The sequence below is a fragment of the Pelophylax lessonae genome (genome assembly GCF_965119305.1).
Source record: "Pelophylax lessonae genome assembly, chromosome: 12".
Taxonomy (NCBI): Eukaryota; Metazoa; Chordata; class Amphibia; order Anura; family Ranidae; genus Pelophylax; species Pelophylax lessonae.
The window spans coordinates 77,504,670-77,527,725 of NC_138779.1; the positions used below are offsets into that span (position 1 = coordinate 77,504,670).

General features: G+C 40.0%; 1 protein-coding gene across 1 annotated transcript in view; it reads left to right on the forward strand.

Moving 5' to 3' along the window:
- Positions 1 to 4,025: 4,025 nt before the first annotated feature.
- CA6 (carbonic anhydrase 6) overlaps positions 4,026 to 23,056 on the forward strand; it is a 37,891-nt gene continuing 18,860 nt past the window's right edge. Inside the window, exons 1-4 of the mRNA XM_082273142.1 lie at positions 4,026 to 4,182; positions 15,808 to 15,990; positions 20,469 to 20,617; positions 20,703 to 20,798. Of these exons, the coding sequence (XP_082129268.1) occupies positions 4,095 to 4,182; positions 15,808 to 15,990; positions 20,469 to 20,617; positions 20,703 to 20,798 (516 nt within the window). The 5' untranslated portion in view covers positions 4,026 to 4,094. The remainder of the gene's footprint in view (positions 4,183 to 15,807; positions 15,991 to 20,468; positions 20,618 to 20,702; positions 20,799 to 23,056) is intronic.

Here is a 23,056-nt window from a genome sequence, read left to right on the forward strand (position 1 = left end):
GGCTGCCTCCTCTTCTGTAGAATTGCCATGCTGCCTCAGGGGGTAGTCATGAGGGCCTGGAGAGTAGCAGTGAGGAACTGAACCTGGAGATCCAGAGAAGCTCTGACTGAGAAGGGAGACACTAGAGGATCTGTCTCTGCAGTGCAGTGAATACAATCTCGTGTCAAGGGGCCTGACCTGAGGGGGGGCACCCCTGCTCCTAGGATAGTCCGTGGATGGGTGTCAGTTAAAAGGAAATGCTAGTGAGAGTGTCCTGAAGATAAGTTTTCGTTCAGAAAGTCATCTTGTCAGAGAGTAAAAGAGATCGAGACTTAACCCATCTACACTTGTGGCAGTGTGGATCAACAGCCTGGCTGTTCCTAATTACCAAGAAAGTCCTGAAGATAGAAGTCCTCAACCAATGTGAATAGTTCAGTTGGAGTATCCCATTATTCCCTTCTCCTATCTAAATTACAAATAAACAACAAAAAACCAACACCCCTAGGCTGTTCATTTGTGTGACGAGCCATCAGGAGCAAGGAGGGATCAAGGGACTTTATCTAAAGGTAACTGTGTGCTGGTAACCAGAGGATCCTGTCTAGACACTTTTCAGCAGTTCCTGTGGGGACAGTGCTACATCGGGAGAGATCTAGAGTCTAATAGACCCAAAATTTTTCACTACCTACTGCTATCATAGGGAATGTTTACATTCCCTGTGATAACAATAAAAAGGATAAAAATAAGAAAAGGACAGTGTAAAAATAAACTAAAAAGGCAAAACAAATTATAAAAAAAAAAAAAATTAAAGCACTCCTGTCCCCCGCAAAGGCGAACGCAAGCATCGGTCTCGTGTCATCTGTAAACAGCAGTTGCACCATGCATGTGAGGTATCACCGTGAATGTCAGATCGAGGGCAGTAATTCTAGCAGTAGACCTCCTCTGTAAATCTAAAGTGGTAACCTGTAAAGGCTTTTAAAAATGTATGTAGTTTGTTGCCTCTGCACGGACGTGCGCAATTTTAAAGCCTGTCCGTTTTCATTCGATCCTATCTGATCCGATCCTCCAGATGGAAAATAGGGTTTCATCCATCTGGATTTCACGGACAGGATCGGATTGGATAGCAGCAGTTACCAGTGGAGATGTCACCGCTGACATCCGCTGCTCCATAGAGGTGCATGGAGTGTCCAATCAGGTCCGCCTGAAAAAACTGACAGGCGGACCTGATCGGAAAGCCTGTGTGAAAGGGGCCTTCATGTTCTTTGTGTTTGTCTGTGTATTGCTGCATTCATTTTTTAATTTTTTTTTATTATACTCTTTTTTGCTGTCTGTTTTCATTCAATTAAAAAAAATTAAAAATAAAGAGGCTAATGAGCGACCACCATTTATGACACAAGAACAGGTCCAGAAGAAAGCATTGAAAGCCCATTGGATTAAAAAAAAAAAAAAAACAACATAATATCACCTTCCCTATTGACACCAATGCATTTTGACAAAATGGTAAAGTTTGCGCAGATCTGGAAAAAAAAACTCTTCATTACATCTATCCATGGGCACCCACCAACATTTGGTTGATCTGACTTACCCTGCCTATTAAATCAGATAACTTGTATGCTCTTAGTCCTTACTGAAATGTATTACTTATATATATATATATATATATGTGGAGCTAACAGATATTTTTTGAACAATACCAATGCTTATGTAGCGCTACCCCCCCCCCCCCCCCCCAGGAGCCACTGGTAATTTGGGGCTTCTGAACTGATCAAGCCATATGTGAGGCCTCACCCTCGCTGACGCCACCGATATACCTTTCTGGTAACCCCAGCAGATACGCACAGCTCTTTAAAAGATAAATAGACTGTATTGGCAGGTTAAAGTAATAAAACTGAGTATATTGGCACATGAATGTCAATCAGCAATAAAACAATAGTGACTGCTTAATTGACCTGGCAGGTCTTCTTGTAGAAAATTGTGACTCCACTGTATACTGCAACCCCAAGGGCATAAACAGTAGCTCTACGCATAAGATAAATTGCCCCAAGTGACCAAACATGAGTAACAAAACATGGACCAGCTGCGCCACTTAAGAGCTCTCAAACAAATGGGCTAGGTTTATGTCTGCAAGATAAAAAATTAGAGTTCAGCACAGTTATGCCCTCAGGATAGGGTGGTTTGGATAAGTCTTTGTGATGGATCTTCTATTGGTTATGTTGGGGCCCTTTAAGAACATTGGCACACAAGGTAATGAAGATTTCTCAATGAATTAGGTGTTGGAGCAATACATCAAGGAGGTTGAGCCTAATGGACTCTTTTGGTGAAGATGGATACGTAGAAGAGGCAGGCCCAATTGCAGCAGCCAGGTGCCAAGATGTGCAAAGTGGTAATAGTCAGGTGTAATGGTGGGCACGACTGCAGTAGTTAAACAGAAGGGTAAGCACAATGTCAGCACTCTGGGGCACAGAACAGGCAACAGGACTGTGTTAGGCCCTGTCTAAAACAGAATGAGAAGTTTACACAGCAGCAGGTGTGGTGTCTGTGACTGTAAGTTGTTTGAATATGGATGCATGCAACATAGGGTCTTTGACCCTCTCTGCAATTTCTTCCTCACTAATCTGCTAATGGTGGTTGGTTCGATGAACAATGGGGGGCCCCCTTTCATGTAGTTGACTGATGATAGCCGCAGGATCCTCAGTGGATCTGGGTGATGGATCACAGCAAGTATCTTAGGGGGAGCACCGGAATGGAGGATCATGCAGCAAAATCTATCTAGTCCAACCTCCTGGCTTTTAGGAACAACAGTTTCCAGCAAACTCAACATAGGAACCACTCGGCAAGCACAACATAGTGGAGCACTTTTTCCCCTTCCTACTCTGGTTGGCACACTCCCCAACTGCACAGCACTTTCCCGGGCTTTCCTTTTTATGTGACTCCTTCTGCTCTCAGGCCTACATGGGTATTGTAGTTGCCTCCTAGTTATGGCTGTGGCTCGGATCCTCCTCTAGACTACATCTCCCTGAGTGCTTCAGCATGAAGTCAGTTACTAGCTAAACAAGACACAGCTGTCACTGCCATCTTGTGGAAGGAAAAGAGTTCTGCAGTCAGTAATATTACCCTGTGTTACACTTGTGTCATTACAGAAAAAAATAAAACAGAAAAAAGTAGGGGAGTGTGGAGTAATGTGGAGTAATGGAAACAGCTTTTTGGCAGTGATGAATAAATATAGAACTCACATTTGATGGAGGAAGTATTGGCTTGTCATCTGTGGAAGTCATAACGTCTCTAGGAGAGATTGTCAGGCAAGCAGCTGGTGAGAAGGAAGCACTGGAGAATGGAGAGGCCAGTGGCATGGTTTGCATTAAGGTCTGGGTGTCCTTGGCTTGCTTGATACACTTCTGAAATGCAGAGTTCAGCCAGGAAGCGGCTAGGCAGAAACAGATAGGAGCGCTGTGGCTGGGGAAGCTAAACCGCGTGGTACGCTGTAGAGTGGCTTCTCGATGTCCTCAGGTGGCTCGGCATTCTCCGCTGGGATGAGGTGATGATGTCTCTCCATCATGGGGCGTGGTTATGCGTTTTGGGGCTCCACTCCATAGGGAAATTTACACTTGTGTCACATTTATGTCCTCTGTTTTGCCAGTACATCTACACATCTCTCAATATAGTGCCAAAGGCACATTTTGCTCCAGCAGTTCTATTATAGTTAGTTCCAGTAACTGTTTTAACAGGTTGGCAGATTTTGTATGTTTTGGGGCTTGACCTGGGAGCTGTACACATAAAGTAAAAACAGGCATTACAGGCAGTGATTCCCAGATAGGTTAAGAACACAGCACAGGGTGGGGTGATGACATCGACTCCGCAAACCAGGCTAATAAAACCTAACCAGCTTCTGCGTGTCAATCAATTAAAGCCTCTTATGGGTAGATCTGCGATATGAACTCTTTTTCCTCTAGGTAAATAGAAGAGAGGAGTGGGTGGGGGGGGGGGGGGGGACTGGCCTATTTGTAGAGTGGGAGGGAGAATCATCGTTTGCAGACTTTTAAATTGGTATTTACACATACAGAGCTGTAGAATATAAGCCAGGTCACCGTCCTACAAGGCACACACACTCTATACCAGCCATGAGGTGCTCCATGCAGCTGAGCTTCTATATACTTCTCTCTCTCTTGTTCCTTTGTCACTCCCATGTGGTGGAGTGGACATACCAAGGTAAGTCATGTGTGAAAATAACACAATTTGGTCTGTAGCCTATTTTGGGTCCTTTGTGATTTATTTATAGGGTAACTATAAAAAATCATAACTTTATTATTCTTTAGTGTGTTATTTAAAATTGTATTTATACTGTCTAATGATATTGAGTAAACAGATATGTTTTTTATAGTATGGGATTTCGGAAAAACATGAATTCTTAATTGTCAGCTCTGTCAATTGGGGTTGCATAGAAAAGGGTAGAATATACTAGGACTCATATAAATATACTAGGACTCATATACCAAGTTTGTATTGAATTTGTTTTTAACATTGATGACAAATATTGATCAAGTGTCCTTTCTATTGTTTCCATTTATATATTGCTGCTTTTGCCTAAGTTACACATAAAGATGAAATACTATTATATAGATGATTTTGATGTATCTGGCCACACCCTGTAAACATTAACCTACATGCTTGGGTGATCATGCTTTTGTGCCTTTTTGCTGAAAAAAAAAAGTTGCTAGCATAAGTATAAAACTTGGTCTCAGGGGTGAGAAAAGCTGTTCCTGTTGAGTCTGTCTCCCAACTTGCTGGATCTAAAACTAATCTCACACACAGATCACACACATACATTTTATGTATTTTTATTGTAGCCAAATTACATTTTTGGAAATATTGATTTCAGTGAATATACGTTCAATCATACACTTGTTTGTTAATATCTTTACATTCAATCCAGTGAAAATGATTGTCTACAATAAGTGTCTATTTCATTGTTTTTTTTTTTAAACCAGGCATATTTTTTCATAGTGTACGAACAAATGGGACCAGTATGGTCTAGATGCCATCCCTCCTTTTTCCTCCCTCCCAACCACAGAAAAATAAAAAAATACAAAAATGATAACTATTCATAACTTCTCTGAAACATACATTAGCCTTCATCTGTTGTCCATTGATTAGTAAACACTGTGAATTATATGTATTAACAGGATATGCCCCCATTCTTTTAGTCTATTAGTAATTAATGAGATGGAGGTTAAACAAGGGACATTTATTCAATCCCCCCACAGTTCTTCAAATTTAGCCGGGCAACCCCTTCTCTGGCAGAATACAATAGCTCAGCGGAAGCGATTCCCCCCCATCCAGAATAAAACAATGTCCTGTGTACAGGTATCCATTATTAGAATCAACTCATCATCCATTAGGCCAAGCAGGTACAATTTATGATCTAGAAGAAATCTTACCATGTTAACCATGCTCAACACATCTGACCAGAAGTGAAAAAAAAAAAAGCTTTGGGCATCTCCAGAGATTTTTTGATTTTTTTTTTTCTTTTTTCTATTCAATATTTATAAGATTCAACGAGGTCATAGATGCATCAGTAGAAATTGGCACATTGCATTTTATGAGTATTCAATTACACATTTATACAGGTCATTGTCATTCTAGGGCTCTATAGCTAGATATACATAGTTACATAGTTAGTCAGGTTGAAAAAAGACACAAGTTCATCTGGCTCAACCAATAAAAAAACAAAAAACAGTAAAGAAAACCCAACCATATAATCCCATAAACACAATCCTATATAGGATGCAGGTGATCCAAAGAAGGCAAAAAAACCCCAGCAAAGCATGATCCAATTTTCTACAACAGGGGAAAAAATTCCTTCCTGATCCCCCGAGAGGCAACCTGATTTTCCCTGGATCAACTTTACCTATAAATATTAGTAGCCAGCTATAATATTGACAACTAGGAAAGAATCCAGGTTTTTTTTAAAGCAATCTAGTGAGCTAGCAAGAACCACCTCTGGAGGGAGTCTATTCCACATTTTCACAGCTCTTACTGTGAAGAAACCTTTCTGTATTTGGAGACGAAATCTCTTTTCCTCTAGACGTAAGAGTGCCCCCTTGTCCTCTGTGATGAACTTAAAGTAAATAACAACACCAAGTTCACTATATGGACCCCTTAGGTATTCATACATGTTGATCACATCCCCTCTTAATCTCCTCTTCTCAAGAGAGAATAAATTCAGTTCCTCTAATCTTTTCTCATAGCTGAGCTCCTCCATGCCTCTTATCAGTTTGGTTACTCTTCTCTGCACTTTCTCCAGTTCCCGATATCCTTTTTGAGAATTGATGCCCAAAACTTAAATGCATATTCCAGATGAGGTCTTACTAATGATCTGTACAGGGCCAAAATTATATCTCTCTCTCTGGAGTCCATGCCTCTGTTAATACAAGAAGGGACTTTGCTTGCTTTGGAAACCACAGCTTGGCATCGCATGCTATTATTAAGCTTATGATCTACCAGAACACCCAGATCCTTCTCCACTATGGATTCAACCAGTTCTTCTCCCCCGAGTATGTATGATGCATGCATATTCTTAGCCCCCAAGCGCATAACTTTACATTTATCAACATTAAACCTCATTTGCCACATAGTTGCCCAATGAAGCAGTGCATTGAGGTCTGCTTGTAAGTTGGAGACAACCTGTAAGGAAGTTATTCCACTGCAAAGCTTGGTGTCATCTGCAAAGACTGAAATGGTTCTTTTAATCCCAGACCCTATATCATTTATAAAGATATTAAAATATCTAAATATTAAAATATCATCACTGGACACTGTAATTATATATCATGCATTCAAGGTTTAACCAATATAGGATTGGAGAGAGGGAGTATAATTGTAAATTGCTATGACGTACTTGGTGAAACTAATTTTCTTTAACTTAGAATAAAACCAGTTTAGAGGAATAAAAGAGAATGTCAGTATATAAACTAGAGGGGACCAGTCAGGAAAATTCCTAGGTCTGGTAAATTCTGGATTTATAATGGGAGTACGGGAGGAATCTCCAGAGCTTTTAAGACCCCTTTCACACAGGTACAGTTTTGCCATGCTAAAACGCAGTTTAAAAATGCACCAAAAATGCAGTAAAACATTTCCATTTAAGGACGGGTTCACACTGATACGAAACACGAAAGTCCCGCAACTTCCCATCCGACTTTGTCCTGCAACATTGGTCAGACTTTATTGAACAGGATCTGACTTGAGATGAGTGCAACTTGGGTCTGGTATGGATTTGATTTTTTTTTTTTCAATACATTTTGCAGTGCTAACATTGACTCTGAGCACAAGTCGCATGTCACAAGTCAGATCAGTTAAGATGCTGATCCGAATTGGATACGACTTACATTAATTTCTATGGGATGAAATCAGACAGAAGTCTGACCAAAGTAGTGCAGGAACCTTTTCCAAAGTTGGACTGATATAAGTGGGACCAGTTAGGACAGCTCTCATAGGGAATCATTGATCTTTTTACATGTCTTGCAACTTATGCTCTCAAAGTCTGGTTTATTGTCGCACCAGTGTGAACCAGGCCTCACTCCTGCGGGCATGGTGCATTTTGAAAAGTACTGCATGCTGTATCATTGGTGCTCTGCTTCAAAAACACACTAAAACGTCACTTTACATTGAAATCCATGGGAAATGCATCAAAATCGCACCGCAGGTGTGTTTTTGAGTAACGTGTTCATGTTTCACAGGTGTATGCTGGAAGTCAGGCAACCAGTTTTTCTAAACGACATACTGTGTTTTTAAGCACATCAGTCTGAAAGGACTCTAAATTATATTTTACCTGTTTACTGTTAAGTTTTCAGTTCGTAAAAAAAAAAAAAAAAAAGTTTATTATACCACATATGTTACAACTTTATTTAAATTGACATTTTCAAACATTTCCAATCACTTTTTTTAAATTGATCCCACTGGAATATTGAAACAATCGTGTTGTGATTGCAATAAAATGTGACCACCTTATACTACATTCTTACTTGCACTTCTGCGTTTAACTTTTTTAAATGCAGACAAAATTATCTAGGAAATAAAATTAAATATTATGTTTCCCAGATCAAGTTCACCTGCGTAAACACTTATCCATTATTCAGAGCATCCAATCTGCTTCTGGATACACAGAATACCATTTGCTCAAAATGCAGCTAAGTGCAGATACAGTGCCTTGCGAAAGTATTCGGCCCCCTTGAACTTTTCAACCTTTTGCCACATTTCAGGCTTCAAACATAAAGATATAAAACTGTAATTTTTTGTGAAGAATCAACAACAAGTGGGACACAATCATGAAATGGAACAAAATTTATTGAATATTCCAAACTTTTTTAACAAATAAAAAACTGAAAAATTGGGCATGCAAAATTATTCAGCCCTCTTAAGTTAATACTTTGTAGCGCCACCTTTTGCTGCGATTACAGCTGTAAGTCGCTTGGAGTATGTCTCTATCAGTTTTGCACATCGAGAGACACCTCGAGCTCAGTGAGGTTGGATGGAGAGCCTTTGTGAACTGCAGTTTTCAGTTCTTTCCACAGATTCTCGATTGGATTCAGGTCTGGACTTTGACTTGGCCATTCTAACACCTGGATATGTCTATTTGTGAACCATTCCATTGTAGATTTTGCTTTATGTTTTGGATCATTGTCTTGTTGGAAGACAAATCTCAGTCCCAGTCTCAGGTCTTTTGCAGACTCCATCAGGTTTTCTTCCAGAATGGTCCTGTATTTGGCTCCATCCATCTTCCCATCAATTTTAACCACCTTCCCTGTCCCTGCTGAAGAAAAGCAGGCCCAAACCATGATGCTGCCACCACCATGTTTGACAGAGAAGGAATGGTGTGTTCAGGGTGATGAGCTGTGTTGCTTTTACGCCAAACATAACGTTTTGCATTGTTGCCAAAAAGTTTGATTTTGGTTTCATCTGACCAGAGCACCTTCTTCCACATGTTTGGTGTGTCTCCCAGGTGGCTTGTGGCAAACTTTAAATGACACTTTTTATGGATATCTTTAAGAAATGGCTTTCTTCTTGCCACTCTTCCATAAAGGCCAGATTTGTGCAGTATACGACTGATTGTTGTCCTATGGACAGAGTCTCCCACCTCAGCTGTAGATCTCTGCAGTTCATCCAGAGTGATCATGGGCCTCTTGGCTGCATCTCTGAATAGTCTTTTCCTTGTATGAGCTGAAAGTTTAGAGGGACAGCCAGGTCTTCGTAGATTTGCAGTGGTCTGATACTCCTTCCATTTCAATATTATCGCTTGCACAGTGCTCCTTGGGATGTTTAAAGCTTGGGAAATCTTTTTGTATCCAAATCCGGCTTTAAACTTCTCCACAACAGTATCTCGGACCTGCCTGGTGTGTTCCTTGTTCTTCATTATGCTCTCTGCACTTTAAACGGACCTCTGAGACTATCACAGTGCAGGTGCATTTATACGGAGACTTGATTACACACAGGTGGATTCTATTTATCATCATTAGTCATTTAGGTCAACATTGGATCATTCAGAGATCCTCACTGAACTTCTGGAGAGAGTTTGCTGCACTGAAAGTAAAGGGGCTGAATAATTTTGCACGCCCAATTTTTAAGTTTTTTATTTGTTAACAAAGTTTGAAATATGCAATAAATTTCGTTACACTTCATGATTGTGTCCCACTTGTTGTTGATTCTTCACAAAACATTACAGTTTTATATCTTTATGCTGCAAATGTATATATTCAATCGAATATATTCCTCGCGCCTAGGAGTGCCTAATAAGATAGGTAATGTGGCTACTATATAAAAAAAGATACAATAATTGGATAAGCAGCTGCTATAAAGTGCAAAGTGAATATGTAGGAAATCTCAAACTGGATGAGATAATATAGCGCTTGCTGGTGTGTGCAGGGAGCGGTGGGAATAGGCTTACAATAAAAATAATTTTCCTAAAAACTCTAAAACTCTAAAAAGACTGTACCCTTAAAACATAAATACCATGAGAGTAAATATAACAATATAAATAGTGTGCCAAATCAAGTCCAACAAAAATGCACAGTGTAAAATAGTAAAAGTAAAATGCTGAGTGAGATTCAAAAATAGTTCATAGGTGACTCAGTGATGGGTATTTCAAAAGAGTGCCAAAAAAGGAAAAAAGTGCAAGTGCTTGGTGCTGGATCCTCCAATGGACCAGGGAATCCAATCATGCAGATGGTAAGAGGTAAGATGTAAACTCACCAGATAAGGTGGGTCTCAACTGCCTTACGGCAAAGAGACCAATAACGCTTTAATGACCCTCCAGGTCAGAACTATGGGGACTGCTGGACTCCAATCCCTCCCGGCCGGAATCCCCCACGTGGGGTAAAAGGGTTCCTCACGGTCCTCCAAATTAGATTCAGGGAACAAAAAGGACAGGCTCCGGATGGTGCAGTACCATTAAGGTTGATTTATTAAACTTTAAAAGCAAACAATAGATACACAAACGTTGTACAGAGCCCGCCTGTGAATGTCTGTAGCGTGGAGAGTGGCTTGCGTTCCAGGCTGACTTCCGGGCTGACGGCGTGCGTTCCACCTGACGCGCGTTTCGTCAGAGCGTAGTGACGTCTTCAGAGGACCTCTGTACAGCGTTTGTGTATCTATTGTTTGCTTTTAAAGTTTAATAAATCAACCTTAATGGTACTGCACCATCCGGAGCCTGTCCTTTTTGTTCCCTGAATCTAATTTGGAGGACCGTGAGGAACCCTTTTACCCCACATGGGGGATTCCGGCCGGGAGGGATTGGAGTCCAGCAGTCACCATCGTTCTGACCTGGAGGGTCATTAAAGCGTTATTGGTCTCTTTGCCGTAGGGCAGTTGAAACCCACCTTATCTGGTGAGTTTACATCTTACCTCTTACCATCTGCATGATTGGATTCCCTGGTCCATTGGAGGATCCAGCACCAAGCACTTGCACTTTTTTCCTTTTTTGGCACTCTTTTGAAATACCCATCACTGAGACACCTATGAACTATTTTTGAATCTCACTCAGCATTTTACTTTTACTATTTTACACTGTGCATTTTTGTTGGACTTGATTTGGCACACTATTTATATTGTTATATTTACTCTCATGGTATTTATGTTTTAAGGGTACAGTCTTTTTAGAGTTTTAGAGTTTTTAGGAAAATAATTTTTATTGTAAGCTTATTCCCACCGCTCCCTGCACACACCAGCAAGCGCTATATTATCTCATCCAGTTTGAGATTTCCTACATATTTATATCTTTATGTTTGAAGCCTGAAATGTGGCAAAAGGTTGCAAAGTTCAAGGGGGGCAAATACTTTCTCAAGGCACTGTAAATGCAAACTGTAAATTATGCCATTAAAATCATATGCATTTTGAAATGTCCTATAAAAGCATGTATGCCATTGCCAGTGTGAATGAGTGCCTTTCTAAGTTACTGTAATACATTAAGGCCTCATGCACACTGGGTGTCAAAAACGCGCTTTAAAGGACGTTTGACTTTTTTGCCTCTAAACGTCCCTCCATTTCAACCTACAGTATGTGTTTATGAACACATAGGAGTTTACAAGCATTTAAAGGCAGGAGCGTTTAGAAGATTGAAAAAAACAAAACAAAAAAAAAAACATTGCGTGTTCAAAAGAAGAGCGTTTCAGCTAAAAAAAAATAAATAAAAAATGACTGATGCGTCAAAACGTGCAAAACATGGCTTTGGGTGTGTTTTTTACACTGAGAAAAGTGTGCATGAGGCCTAAAATATTACTTGTAAATATTTTCCCTGACAGTTGCATTAAGTGGATTTCACTGGTAAGATCAAGAGGTATTTGTGTTTTTTTTTTTTTTTTTGTGGTAGGCCATAGTTTGACTTTAATACAATTTCTTAAAATGGTACAAAACCGAAAATTAAAACATTTAATATATTGCAGCTTGACAATCCTTAGATTTGGTGGCTGCACTAGTTTTTTTTTTTTTTAGACTTTTTTCCCTCTGTTTTCACCTGGTGATCTGGCCAGTAACACACCTTCTGTATTAGAGTGCCTACACTCTGGATGAAGGAGCACAGGGACTCCTTTGGAAACTAGCATTGTCAGTCTGGGGGGGAGGGGATTATTAGATGAACTCACAGATTTAGGCCTCTTTTACACTTGTGTGACTTGTCCTGCGACTTAGGACTGCAAAGTCACATGAAAAGATGTACTCCATGATTTCCAATGAGTATCGTTCAAATCTGTGCGACTTCAAAGTAGTCCCTGCACTACTTTGGTCTGACTTTGTTGCATTTTGAGGTCCATAGCCCTCAAGATTACACAGGCATTGCTTTAAGTCCAGTCAAAATCGCGCCAAAATCACAGCAAAAAATCTGTAAATTAGCCTGAGGGTCCTGCGAGCTACTAAAAATGATGTTAATGCGTTAGTGTTTAATCTGATTAAGAGCTGCAGGCACCTAGCACCCTCTCATTCAAAAAGTGTCACATGCAAATAATCAATTAGTAATAGTGCTGCGCTGCCAAAACCAAAATTCTAAATAAGAATAGTGAAATGGCAAAATGATATCATATGAATATAAAAACAATATTGCCAACTACATTAATGTCGATAAAACACTCTTTGTGAAACTTCATAATATTTGTGTGTATCACATATGTGATACAAATTAGTGATACTATAGTCCACAACCATGCATTAGGGTCCTTTCACACGGAATGGAGTCCGTTCTGCTCAGCGGGGGGATCGATCCGCCGATCCCCTCTGAGCAGGCGGGTGACAGCTCCGTCTCCGCTCTGTGTGCAGAGACGGAGCTGTCAGATCCCCGCTGTCCTCTATGGGGAGATCGGATGAGAACGGACCGCCTTTTCACGGACAGGATCAGAATCGGATAGCAACGGGTGTCAGCTGACATCCGCTGCCTCATAGGGATGCATGGAGCATCTGCCCCTCCCCATGGCACTTGGTGGTCAGATGGCACCAGCAACCAGGAGTGTGCACTGGAAGCACCAGGAATCTGATACCACTAAGAGGAGAGAAGAGTGGAGATAAGGAGTCACCAGTGGGGGTACATTGGATATTAACCCCCGCGGCCTGGGAGAGGCCAAAAAATGCATTCTGACCAAGCTTAAATGCAAGGTCCCAATATTTAAAGTGAGAACCCTACTGAGGGGGGGGGGGGGGGGAGCATTGTTCTTGTGGTGACACACGGATTCAGCCTTTCAAAAGACATTGCACTAAAGGAGAAGGAAAAGTGTGGACTTTGCACAATAAGGATCTCGGTGACGGGGAAGAATATCATAAACATATATCACTTTATAATGCATGGATGTGGACTATAGTATCACTAATTTGTATCACATATGTGACTCAAGTTACACACAAATTTTAAGAAGTTTCACAAAGAGTGTTTTATAAACATTAATGTAGTTGGCAATATTGTTTTTATATTTATATGATATCATTTTGCCATTTCACTATTTTTATTTCGAATTTTGGTTTTGGGAGCGCAGCACTATTACTAAATAATTATTTGCACGGCAACAAATCGCTGCAAAATTGGGTCAGAAAATTGTGACAAAATTGCACAGCTTTTAGGTCACACAAGCGTGAAAGGGGCCTTAGATATACTAACACATTGAAACTGTACTCTAGCTAACACTTTATAAGACGTTATACCAACAGTTTTTCCTTTTGGGATAAAAGTTTAACATACTAAAATAAAAGCTACTTATTGTAAGCACCCCATTCAGTGATAAATAGTTTGTCTCAACTTACTAACTGATACATCGGAAAGACATTTTGTTCTTTTGAAAAAAAACAGACTTACTGGTTGGATCACCAGATGAATTTAAAAATAACTAAAGGAAAAGCTTTTTTTTTCAGCTTTGGATAGAGCGGAGAGGATTTGAAACACCTGTCAGTTTTTATTGCTGTCTGTGTCCCCATCAGTGAAATTCACCATCCCCTTTCGTCCTGTTTATAATTATCATTGAAAGTGAAAGTAAAAGAAAATCCCAAATTTTGGGTTGTCCCCTGAAAAGTAATAGAGGGGAAATCTTCCCATGGGGGACACTAGTTCTGGTGATCTGGGACTGCCCAAAGGAATTCCTTTAATTTGCAGGGATTTCCTCTCATCTCACTTCCTGTTTGACTATGGGACAGGAAGTGAAAAGAAATCTCCGCAATGGGGTTATAACCTTCCTTTACTCTATCCAAAATGACAAATAGAAACCTATGAAAGAAAACAAATGCAGCCAACATATCCAAGAATTGGTAAGCTGCAATAAGATGGATGTTTGCGTTTGGGTTTAAAGGATAAATTCACCTTTATAGAAAAAATAATAAATACACAGAAAAAAATGTGCATTCCTTATCTTTTCCTGAAGAAGTCTGGAAAGCATGATTAGATCACAGGTGTAATGTAGGCTCCTGGAGACATGTCCTCCAGATTTCAGCTCGTACCCCTGTACAAGCTTTCTGTTTGAAAGAGGGAGGACATGCCAATGAGCGCTCATAGTACATGGTACCCGTCCACTGTGAAAGGCAGGGGGATCGGGAGGAAAGGAGGCAGGAGTTGGAACATGGTACATGTTCCACAAAACACACAATCACCTCCAATGCCCAGAGTTCTGCTGAAGTTTGAATAGAAAACAGACCATAAGTGAGAACAGATGGACATCTGTCAGGATGCTCAGTTGATGCATTCCTCATCAGACTGGAGAATCCAGTAGATAACTATAAAAAAAGAACACAGGAGGGGGCAAATGCCTAATTCATTATCAGAGATTAATTTTGTTGAAACGCAAATGATGACAAAATAGATACTCACAAAAGTTGAAAGTATAAGAGCGTAAATTACTATAAAACACAATCCAGTGCAGGAATCTCATAACCTGACAAACGATACCACAAACTGACGCGTTTTAGAGGCGTACCCCCTTCCTCAAGCTAAGCCGACCAGCACACAACATATGACATAATATATACTCCACTAACCACTATAGCACCTTCCTGTGGGCACTTACCCAATGGAGGCAAAAAGCTTTTACAGTAGAATAGTACAATAGTTCAGCTATTTATCATCGACTTGAAGGGGTTGTACCGAGGTGATGCCTATAGCTGCCGTTGCTACCGTTTTTTAGAGCCATTGGTTGGCTTATTTGGGATAACAACCAAAGCGACTAATAAGCCGCTCTGCTGCTATCCTAAGCAGCGGAAGGGAAGTCCCCCCTTCCATCACCTTCCGCGGCTTCCCCGGGCTCTCCCGTCTCACTGGGAGGCCCGAGAGACCACCCACCACGTCCGCCGGCTGCCCGGAGACTCAAACGAAGCCGGAATAAGTTGTGACTGCAAATGTAAACAGTATTTAGACCATACATGTGAGGTATCACCGTGCTCGTTAGATCAAGAACAACAATTCTAGCACACAACCTCCTCTGTAACTCTTAACTGATAACCTGTAGAAATGTTTAAAACTTCGCCTATGGAGATTTTTAGCCATTCCATGAGTGTGCACAATTTTAAAGCATGATATATGAGGTATCTATTTACTCAGCATAACACATTATGCAAAACAATGGGCTAACTTTACTGTTTTTTTTTTTTAATTCATTAAATTTTATTTTTTTCCCAAAAAATTGCATTTGAAAGACCACTGCGCAAAGACTGTGTGACATAAAATATTGCAATGATCTCCATTTTATTCTCTAGGGTCTCTGCTAAAAAAATATGCATAATGTTTGGGGGTTTGAAGTTATTTTCTAACAAATTGCCTACGGGTTAATTTACATACACGGATGGTTATTCTATTTAACTGAATATTTTATACACCTTTGACAGAAGGAGAGGTGGATGAAGCAAACTGGGCAAAAAAGTATCCGCTATGTGGCGCAAAACACCAATCTCCCATCGACATCCAAAAAAAGAAAGTTGTATACAACAACGAAATGTCCTTATTTGACCTTGAAGGGTATGATGGGCCATTGACTGGAGATTTCACAATCACCAATAACGGTCATTCAGGTAAGTCAGCAACTAAATTTCATCAAAGGAGCTCAAACAGGATGATCCACTGAGACAACGAGCAGTGGGCAAAGTATAGCAATTATGAGCAGACAATCTCTATTTACTGTATATCGATATAGAATATATGTGATATACAGCCTCCCCAGAGCTATTACAGCCTGTGCTCAACTTTGGTCAGATTCTGAACAGACAGGCACCACCTTCACCCTGGGGAATTTTTATCTTAGACACATCCAACATTAGGCGCATGCAGCAGCTAATTAAAAGGATTTTGACCAATCAAAGTGCAGAAGCTTCCTACTTTGTATAGTGTATATGTCAGCACTCAATCTGATGTTATCTTCGTAGTGCAAAATAAATTACGGTATAAATAAAGGCAAAACTTTTTTTTTTTTTGGATAGGGTGCAGAGGGATTTGAACCCCTGTCAGTTTTTTTTGCTGTCTGTGCCCATGTTAGGGGAAATCACCCTCTCTATTTGTCCTGCTTATCATTATTATTGAAAGTGATAGTAAAAAAAAAAAAAGAATTCAGTATTTTGGGTTGTCCCCAGGAAAGGTTTTAGAGCAGAAATCTTCCAACAGGGACACTAGTTCTGGTGACCTGGAGGACCCCAAGGAATTCACTTAATTTGCAGGAATTTCCTCTCACTTCCTTTTTGGCTATGGGACAGGAAGTGAAGAGAAATCTCTCCAATGGGACACAGATGGCAAAAACAAATCTGACACAGGTTATAACCCTCCCTTGCTCTATCCAAAATGAAAAAAAAAATTTTGCTTATAGTTCTACTTTAACAACTGATACTGCATATTTGTTACTGCCACTTGAAACTCCACTCTTTCCTCGCCCCCTGAAAAATATTGACTTACATTTCCCATGATGGTGGCCCCCACATGCTTTGCCAAAGTCTTCTGATCCTGCCAAAATATGAAGCATTGAACAACAAAACTCTTACTATTTGTTTAAAAGCAACACTATTTGCTTAAAAGGTACAATGATGGCAAAGTACAAGCGGCTCTGTTTTTAAACAGCCAAATATATATTATTTTAAGGGCTTGCATGATAACGCCACCCAAAGTAAAACATTGACAAAAGGATTAGGCTGTCAGTTCACTTTTTGTTAATAGTTCACGAATACAGTATATATGCATTGTATTCAAAATACATAGAATATGTATAGTTTTCCTATAATATTATGAAAAAAGGAAACAAAAGGGGTTGCTGCCATGCCTGTCAATTCCTCTTGTCAGTTGTCTACAAAGGTCTGGTACAGTGTAGCTAAAGAATTCAGTACATTTACATGCAGTGGGCAGGCACGGATTTGTGGGGTATTAGCATGAACTCTGAATACAACCTTTAGGTTATATCTGGCTATTAATAGGTAAGTGTTCCGAATGACCAGGGACGCCACCTCAATGACATGAGCTTTTGATGCTTTGTATTCTCTATGTGCGTCTAACCATCACTCTTGTATGTAATATTTTAAACAGACAGCTGTTCAACCTCCAAAAAAATCATAGCTGTCAGGGGTGGTAATGGGTACAGACAGCAAACCTAATGGTGACGCTACATGATTTGCATTTGGGGTGGTCAGTATTCATGAAGACAGGTCTGCTTACATACTTTCCCTACCAATGACGAGAGTTAGGAATAGTTAAATGATATTGGCTCTAATGACAGCCGACCACAGCTACATCCCTGAAACCATAGAATAAGAAAAAAAACAGCAGGGGTGGCTGTCAACAGTATTCCAGTCCAAAAGGGACAGGGAAGTAGACTAACCTACCACCTTGTAAAAGTGGGATTTTAAAGGCTGGGGGTAGTCAGTGGTAAACATACAGCATATTGTGTATAAAAAAATAACTTTATTGAATCCATCAATGATACACATTAAAAGCATAGTGTGCAAGCATAAAAAGGGTAAATATTGCATCCAGAATAATAACATCATGTTCATAAGTAGGAACAGTGTGACTTGGTGAATCCTACGCGTTTCACTGAGCGATAAGGCTCTTGTAATAGCTTCTTCAGGGACCAAGTAAGCAGATCACAAAACTGTTTCTAAGCACCTTTCATATAGACCCCAGAGCACACTGGGCAAAGCAAGATCCCATGGTGTGGAAATGGGGATCTTCCTTGGTCTAGACATTTACAAATTGCCTACGGCAAAAAAAATGCCTACAGAAATAGAGAAAATTTGTAAATGCCTAGATCAAGGAAGTTGCCCAACCGCAGCAGGCATCTTCCTTGGTATAAGCATTTACAAATTTTCTCTATTTCTGTAGGCACTTTGATATGCAGCAAAAAAGTATATAAAAGGTGGGTGTTTGATAGTGGTCTCTGGATATATATGCTCACATCAAATATATTTATGTGAATATTTGATGTGAGTATATATATCCAGGGACCACCATCAAATGCCAACTTTTTATGTACTTTTTTGCTTTTTGACCACCGGGTTGGTGCTCTCTTGATATTGGGCTGTTTAAGCATTCGGATCGGGCCCCTTCTTTATACCATATAACCTACATCTTCCACTTTTACATGCACCTTTGACAGCTAAAGGCAGTATTGTTTCTCCTGCTCTTTGAGACTTAAGAGAGTGCGCTTACCTCTTTATGCATTAAATAAATGTTTTTGACAAAGGAGTAAGTTTAATGGGGTCTAAAAGGATTTCTTATGTAGCCTTACCCTTGAGACACACCTGCCAAGAGAAAAGGAAGGAGGTAATGAAGAGATTTCTTAAGGGTGGCTCCAAATATCTATTTAAAGTTTAACTCCAGGAATTAACTTTATTGCATACTTTATTTTAAAACTTGCACATAAAAATGCACATGCAAATTACAGTTGTCAAGCCAATACAGAGGCGAAGTACCGCCCAACAAACAGCGTATGCAAAGGGTATTGTCAGAGCACTGGAGTATCAAAGCCTGTAAATCCCATACATACCGAAGCAACAAATAGGTGCATCCATATATATGCACAATCAGAGAAATCAAACAGGAATGAATTCAGGCCAATATGTATTCTGCTACATGTTTTTGGTAAAAAAAATCCCAATAGGCGTATATTGATTGGTTTGCACAAAAGTTATAGTGCCTACAAACTTTGGAATAGATATATGGAATTTTTATTTTTTAATTTTATTTTTTTAGTAGTAATGGCAGTGATCAGCGACTTATAGCGGGACGGTGACATTTTGGTGGACAAATCTGACACTTTTTGGGGACCACTTTACTAATGACACTGGCAGGGAAGGGGTTACCATCAGGGGCGATCAAAGGGTTAACTGCGTTCCTAGGGAGTGCTTTCTAAATGTGTTGGGGGTTCTTGTACTGTGAGAAGGCAGAGATCCATGTTCCCTCTTTGCAGAAACATAGGATCACAGCCTACCCTTGTCAATGAATGGTGATCTTCCCTGTTTATATAGGCAAATCGATGTTCTGCCTGTCTCCCAAATGACTGGCAAGTCCCGATGGATGCGATGTCCAACCACAGCTGTAGCGGGTCGCCGTCGGGGCGCGTCCCAGACCCAGGAGTGCAGGATCATGTACAGGTACGTGATCCTGCACAGGGGAGCCGCTTTGCCACCAAATATGTACAGTATACGGTTAGCAAGTGGTTAAAAAAGTAACAAAGAAAAAAAACCAGAGTAAGCAATCGGACATAAGAATAGTGCACTTATGTATGCTATTAGACTGAGTGTGTCCACCCAGGCACCATCACAAAGAGTCACTAAAAATAAAAGAAAGAAAAGTGGAAAATGCTAGTCGTTGTCCCAAAAGTCATAACAACACTCTGACCTCCAGCCCAAAATGGGAAAGTAGCAAGAACAGAGGGGAGGGTTCTTTATTGCATAACTACATTGGTCCAGCTTGGCACAATGTAAGTGTGCATATCTCATACCTGTTGAGCTGCTGGGGAAGTTGAAAATCACTTTAGTAGTCAGCACTACTACAATGAATGCTATGATGTTTCCCACCCTGATGGGATTCTGTGTAAGTGGCTTTCCCTCTGCACTGTGACCACATGTGGTCGCTTGCTCAGCACTGCCACCATTCACAGAATGCATTGTATCTTTTTCAATGCACAGAAGGCATTCTCTAATTGCATGATATGAAGAGGAGGGGCAGTAATATTACGAATGTAATTTTGTCCAATCAGAGAATGCCTTGTATTCATGGAAAAAACGTACAAAGCGTTCAATGAATGGCAGCAGTGCCGAGCTGGTGACTTCCTGTGGTCAGTGTGCATAGTGGAAGTTGCTTGTACAGGACCCCGAAGAATACTGGTATCACATGGGTAGCACAGACCTCTACAGTGATTGTCAGCTTCCCCAACAGCCCATCAAATGTGAGATATTCATGTTTTCATTGTGTCAAGCTGGACCAACGTAAGTATGCAATAAAGATAATTTCTGGATTTCAGCTTTAACATCAAAGACTGTACGTGATAAAGATGTGTTCTTCGTTTCAGTGCAGATACAACTACCGTCCTCAATGAAAATAAGGAAAGGGCTCCCCCATGTGTACACTGCAGTACAGATGCACCTGCACTGGGGTGGTCTTGACCTGGAAACTAGCGGCTCGGAGCATACTATTGATGGAATGAGGTACATGGCAGAGGTGAGCGCTACATATCATTCTTTTTGTGTGTTATGCATTTCATGCTAATCGATTAAAACTAATGTCGCCTCAATTGTCATTGCAGCTGCACATTGTGCACTATAACTCAGAGTTATACAGTAGCTTTGATGAGGCTGTGGATAAGCCTGAAGGCCTTGCTGTGCTTGCATTTCTTTATGAGGTAAGTTATATAAAAACTTGGGGAAAGAACCTTCTTTACCTGAATTAAAAACCTACCCATAGTGGCCAATCCGATTCTTAGATTTTGAGAGAGTGAACTATGAAACCTAATTGGTCTTTACGGGCAAGTTCTGTCCAAAAGTTATATGTTTATGTTTCTCAAAGAGTGGTACATTTTTAATTATTTAAAAACTTTGACCTGGCTAAAAAATATTTGTAGGCAATTAAAAGGTGCAGACAAACATACATAAAAGAATGTATAACCCATGTTACTACACTCTTTCAATAAACTAAACCGCAAAAAAGTGTTGAGAACATATACAAAAGAAAATAATTTATAATCTATAAGTACTTAAAAAATATCATTACTTATTTTAGGAATGTTTGCTGTAAAAGTTAGGGAATGTGGCAAATGTAATTTTGTATGTTTACAAGATGTAAATCTAGTAGACACATTTAGTGGTTGGGTCCAAAATCATGAACTTGATTTATGCTTTAGAAATAGTTACCAGTATCATTACACATAAATAGCTAGCAAAATATTGGGAAGAGTTTAAAACCATATCTTGGGGTTTGGCTTTGTCTTCCCAAGAATGTGGTACCCCAGGTTAGAAACTTAGTATATTAATATACAGTGTATCCGGAAAGTATTCACAGCGCTTTAATTTTTCCACATTTTGTTATGGTACAGCCTTATTTCAAAATGTATTAAATTCATTATTTTCCTCAAAATTCTACAAAAAATACCCCATAATGTTAAAATATTATGATCCCAACGCTATGTAGTGTGTGCAATGCGTTTACAAGATTGCTGCTGGGTTGTAAGGTGTATATTCCTCTAAGGTATGTTTATGTTTGTACCCAGTGCTGTCTAACCATAAAGTGCTTCATATGTATCTCTATTCATTATTTGTGCAGAAACATAATATTTAAATCACAATACTTAATGCTTTTTAAAAAATTAAAGTGCAATCAGTGCAAAAAATGTGCATGAACGATCAGGTCCTTTAAAGTACTGGTTATCTTATTCTTCCAGTGCCAGTATGCTCCAACAAGTATCATTGTGCTCTTATGTGCCCTTACTCATCGACTAGTGATGAGTTAAACGTCTGTGTTTAGAAAATAATCCTCCAGTGGCAAAAAATATTTTTTCTTCCTTTTGTGACTCCGGCAGGTAGGTCAAAGAACCTCATATGAGTGTAGGGAGATAAAATCAGGAGAAATCCATAGTGTAATTCAGTTTTTATTATTAAAAAAACAATTGCGCACTTACAAAACTCTCCTCTTGCATGTGAGCATGTAGTGACGCCGTTCTGGATGCAAGAGGAGAATTTTGTAAGTGCGCAATTGGCTTTTATATGTTTTTATATGTTTTTTTTTAACAATAGAAACAAAATTACACTAGGTATTTCTCTGGATTCTATCTCCCTACACTCATATGAGGTTCTTTGACCTACCTGCCAGAGTCATAAAAGAAAGAAAAAAAATATTTTTCCCACTGGAGGATTATTTTTGAAACACAGGCGCTTAACCCATCACTAGTCAGTGAGGGGAGCACAACGGCACTTGTTGGAACATACTGGCACTGGACGAATAAGATAACCAGCACTTTAAAGGACTTATTGTTCATGCACATTTTTTTGCACTGATTGCACATTAATTTTTAAAAAGGTATTATGTATTGTGATTTAAATATTATGTTCATGCACAAATACTGTGATGTGAGCTTCCAAGGCTTGGGGAGAAAAAGACAAATCACCAGAGATAGAGTTGTAGGTCTTAGTGAGGAAAGAAGAAAGGGGACCCTGAAAAAATGTATAGAACCGGGTCGTAAATCCATCTGGACCTGGGCTTTTTGGGTTTGAGTGCGGAAGTGACCCCTAACAATTCCTCCTCAGAAAAAGGCTGATCTAGGTCGGCCACTACAGATGGAGAGAGGGTAGGAAGAACCGTGTTAGAGACGTATTCTGAGATTTTGGATAGGAAAGTATCTCGAGAGACATCGGGGGGAGTAGTGGGCAAGTTGTACAAGCGTTCATAGAAGGTTTGAAAAAGACCGGCTATCTCTTTAGGGTGATGAGTGTGTCGGCCACCTGGGCCTTTCAGTTTTGCACTGGAGGTAGATCCATGCTTAGCGTGAAGGGTCCTCGCTAGCAGTCTGCCAGGCTTGTCCCTCTCTGTATAGAATAGTTTGTGAGAACAATTCTTAATGGACAGGGTTTTCAAATGGAGGAGTTGTAGCAACTGATGTCCAGCATC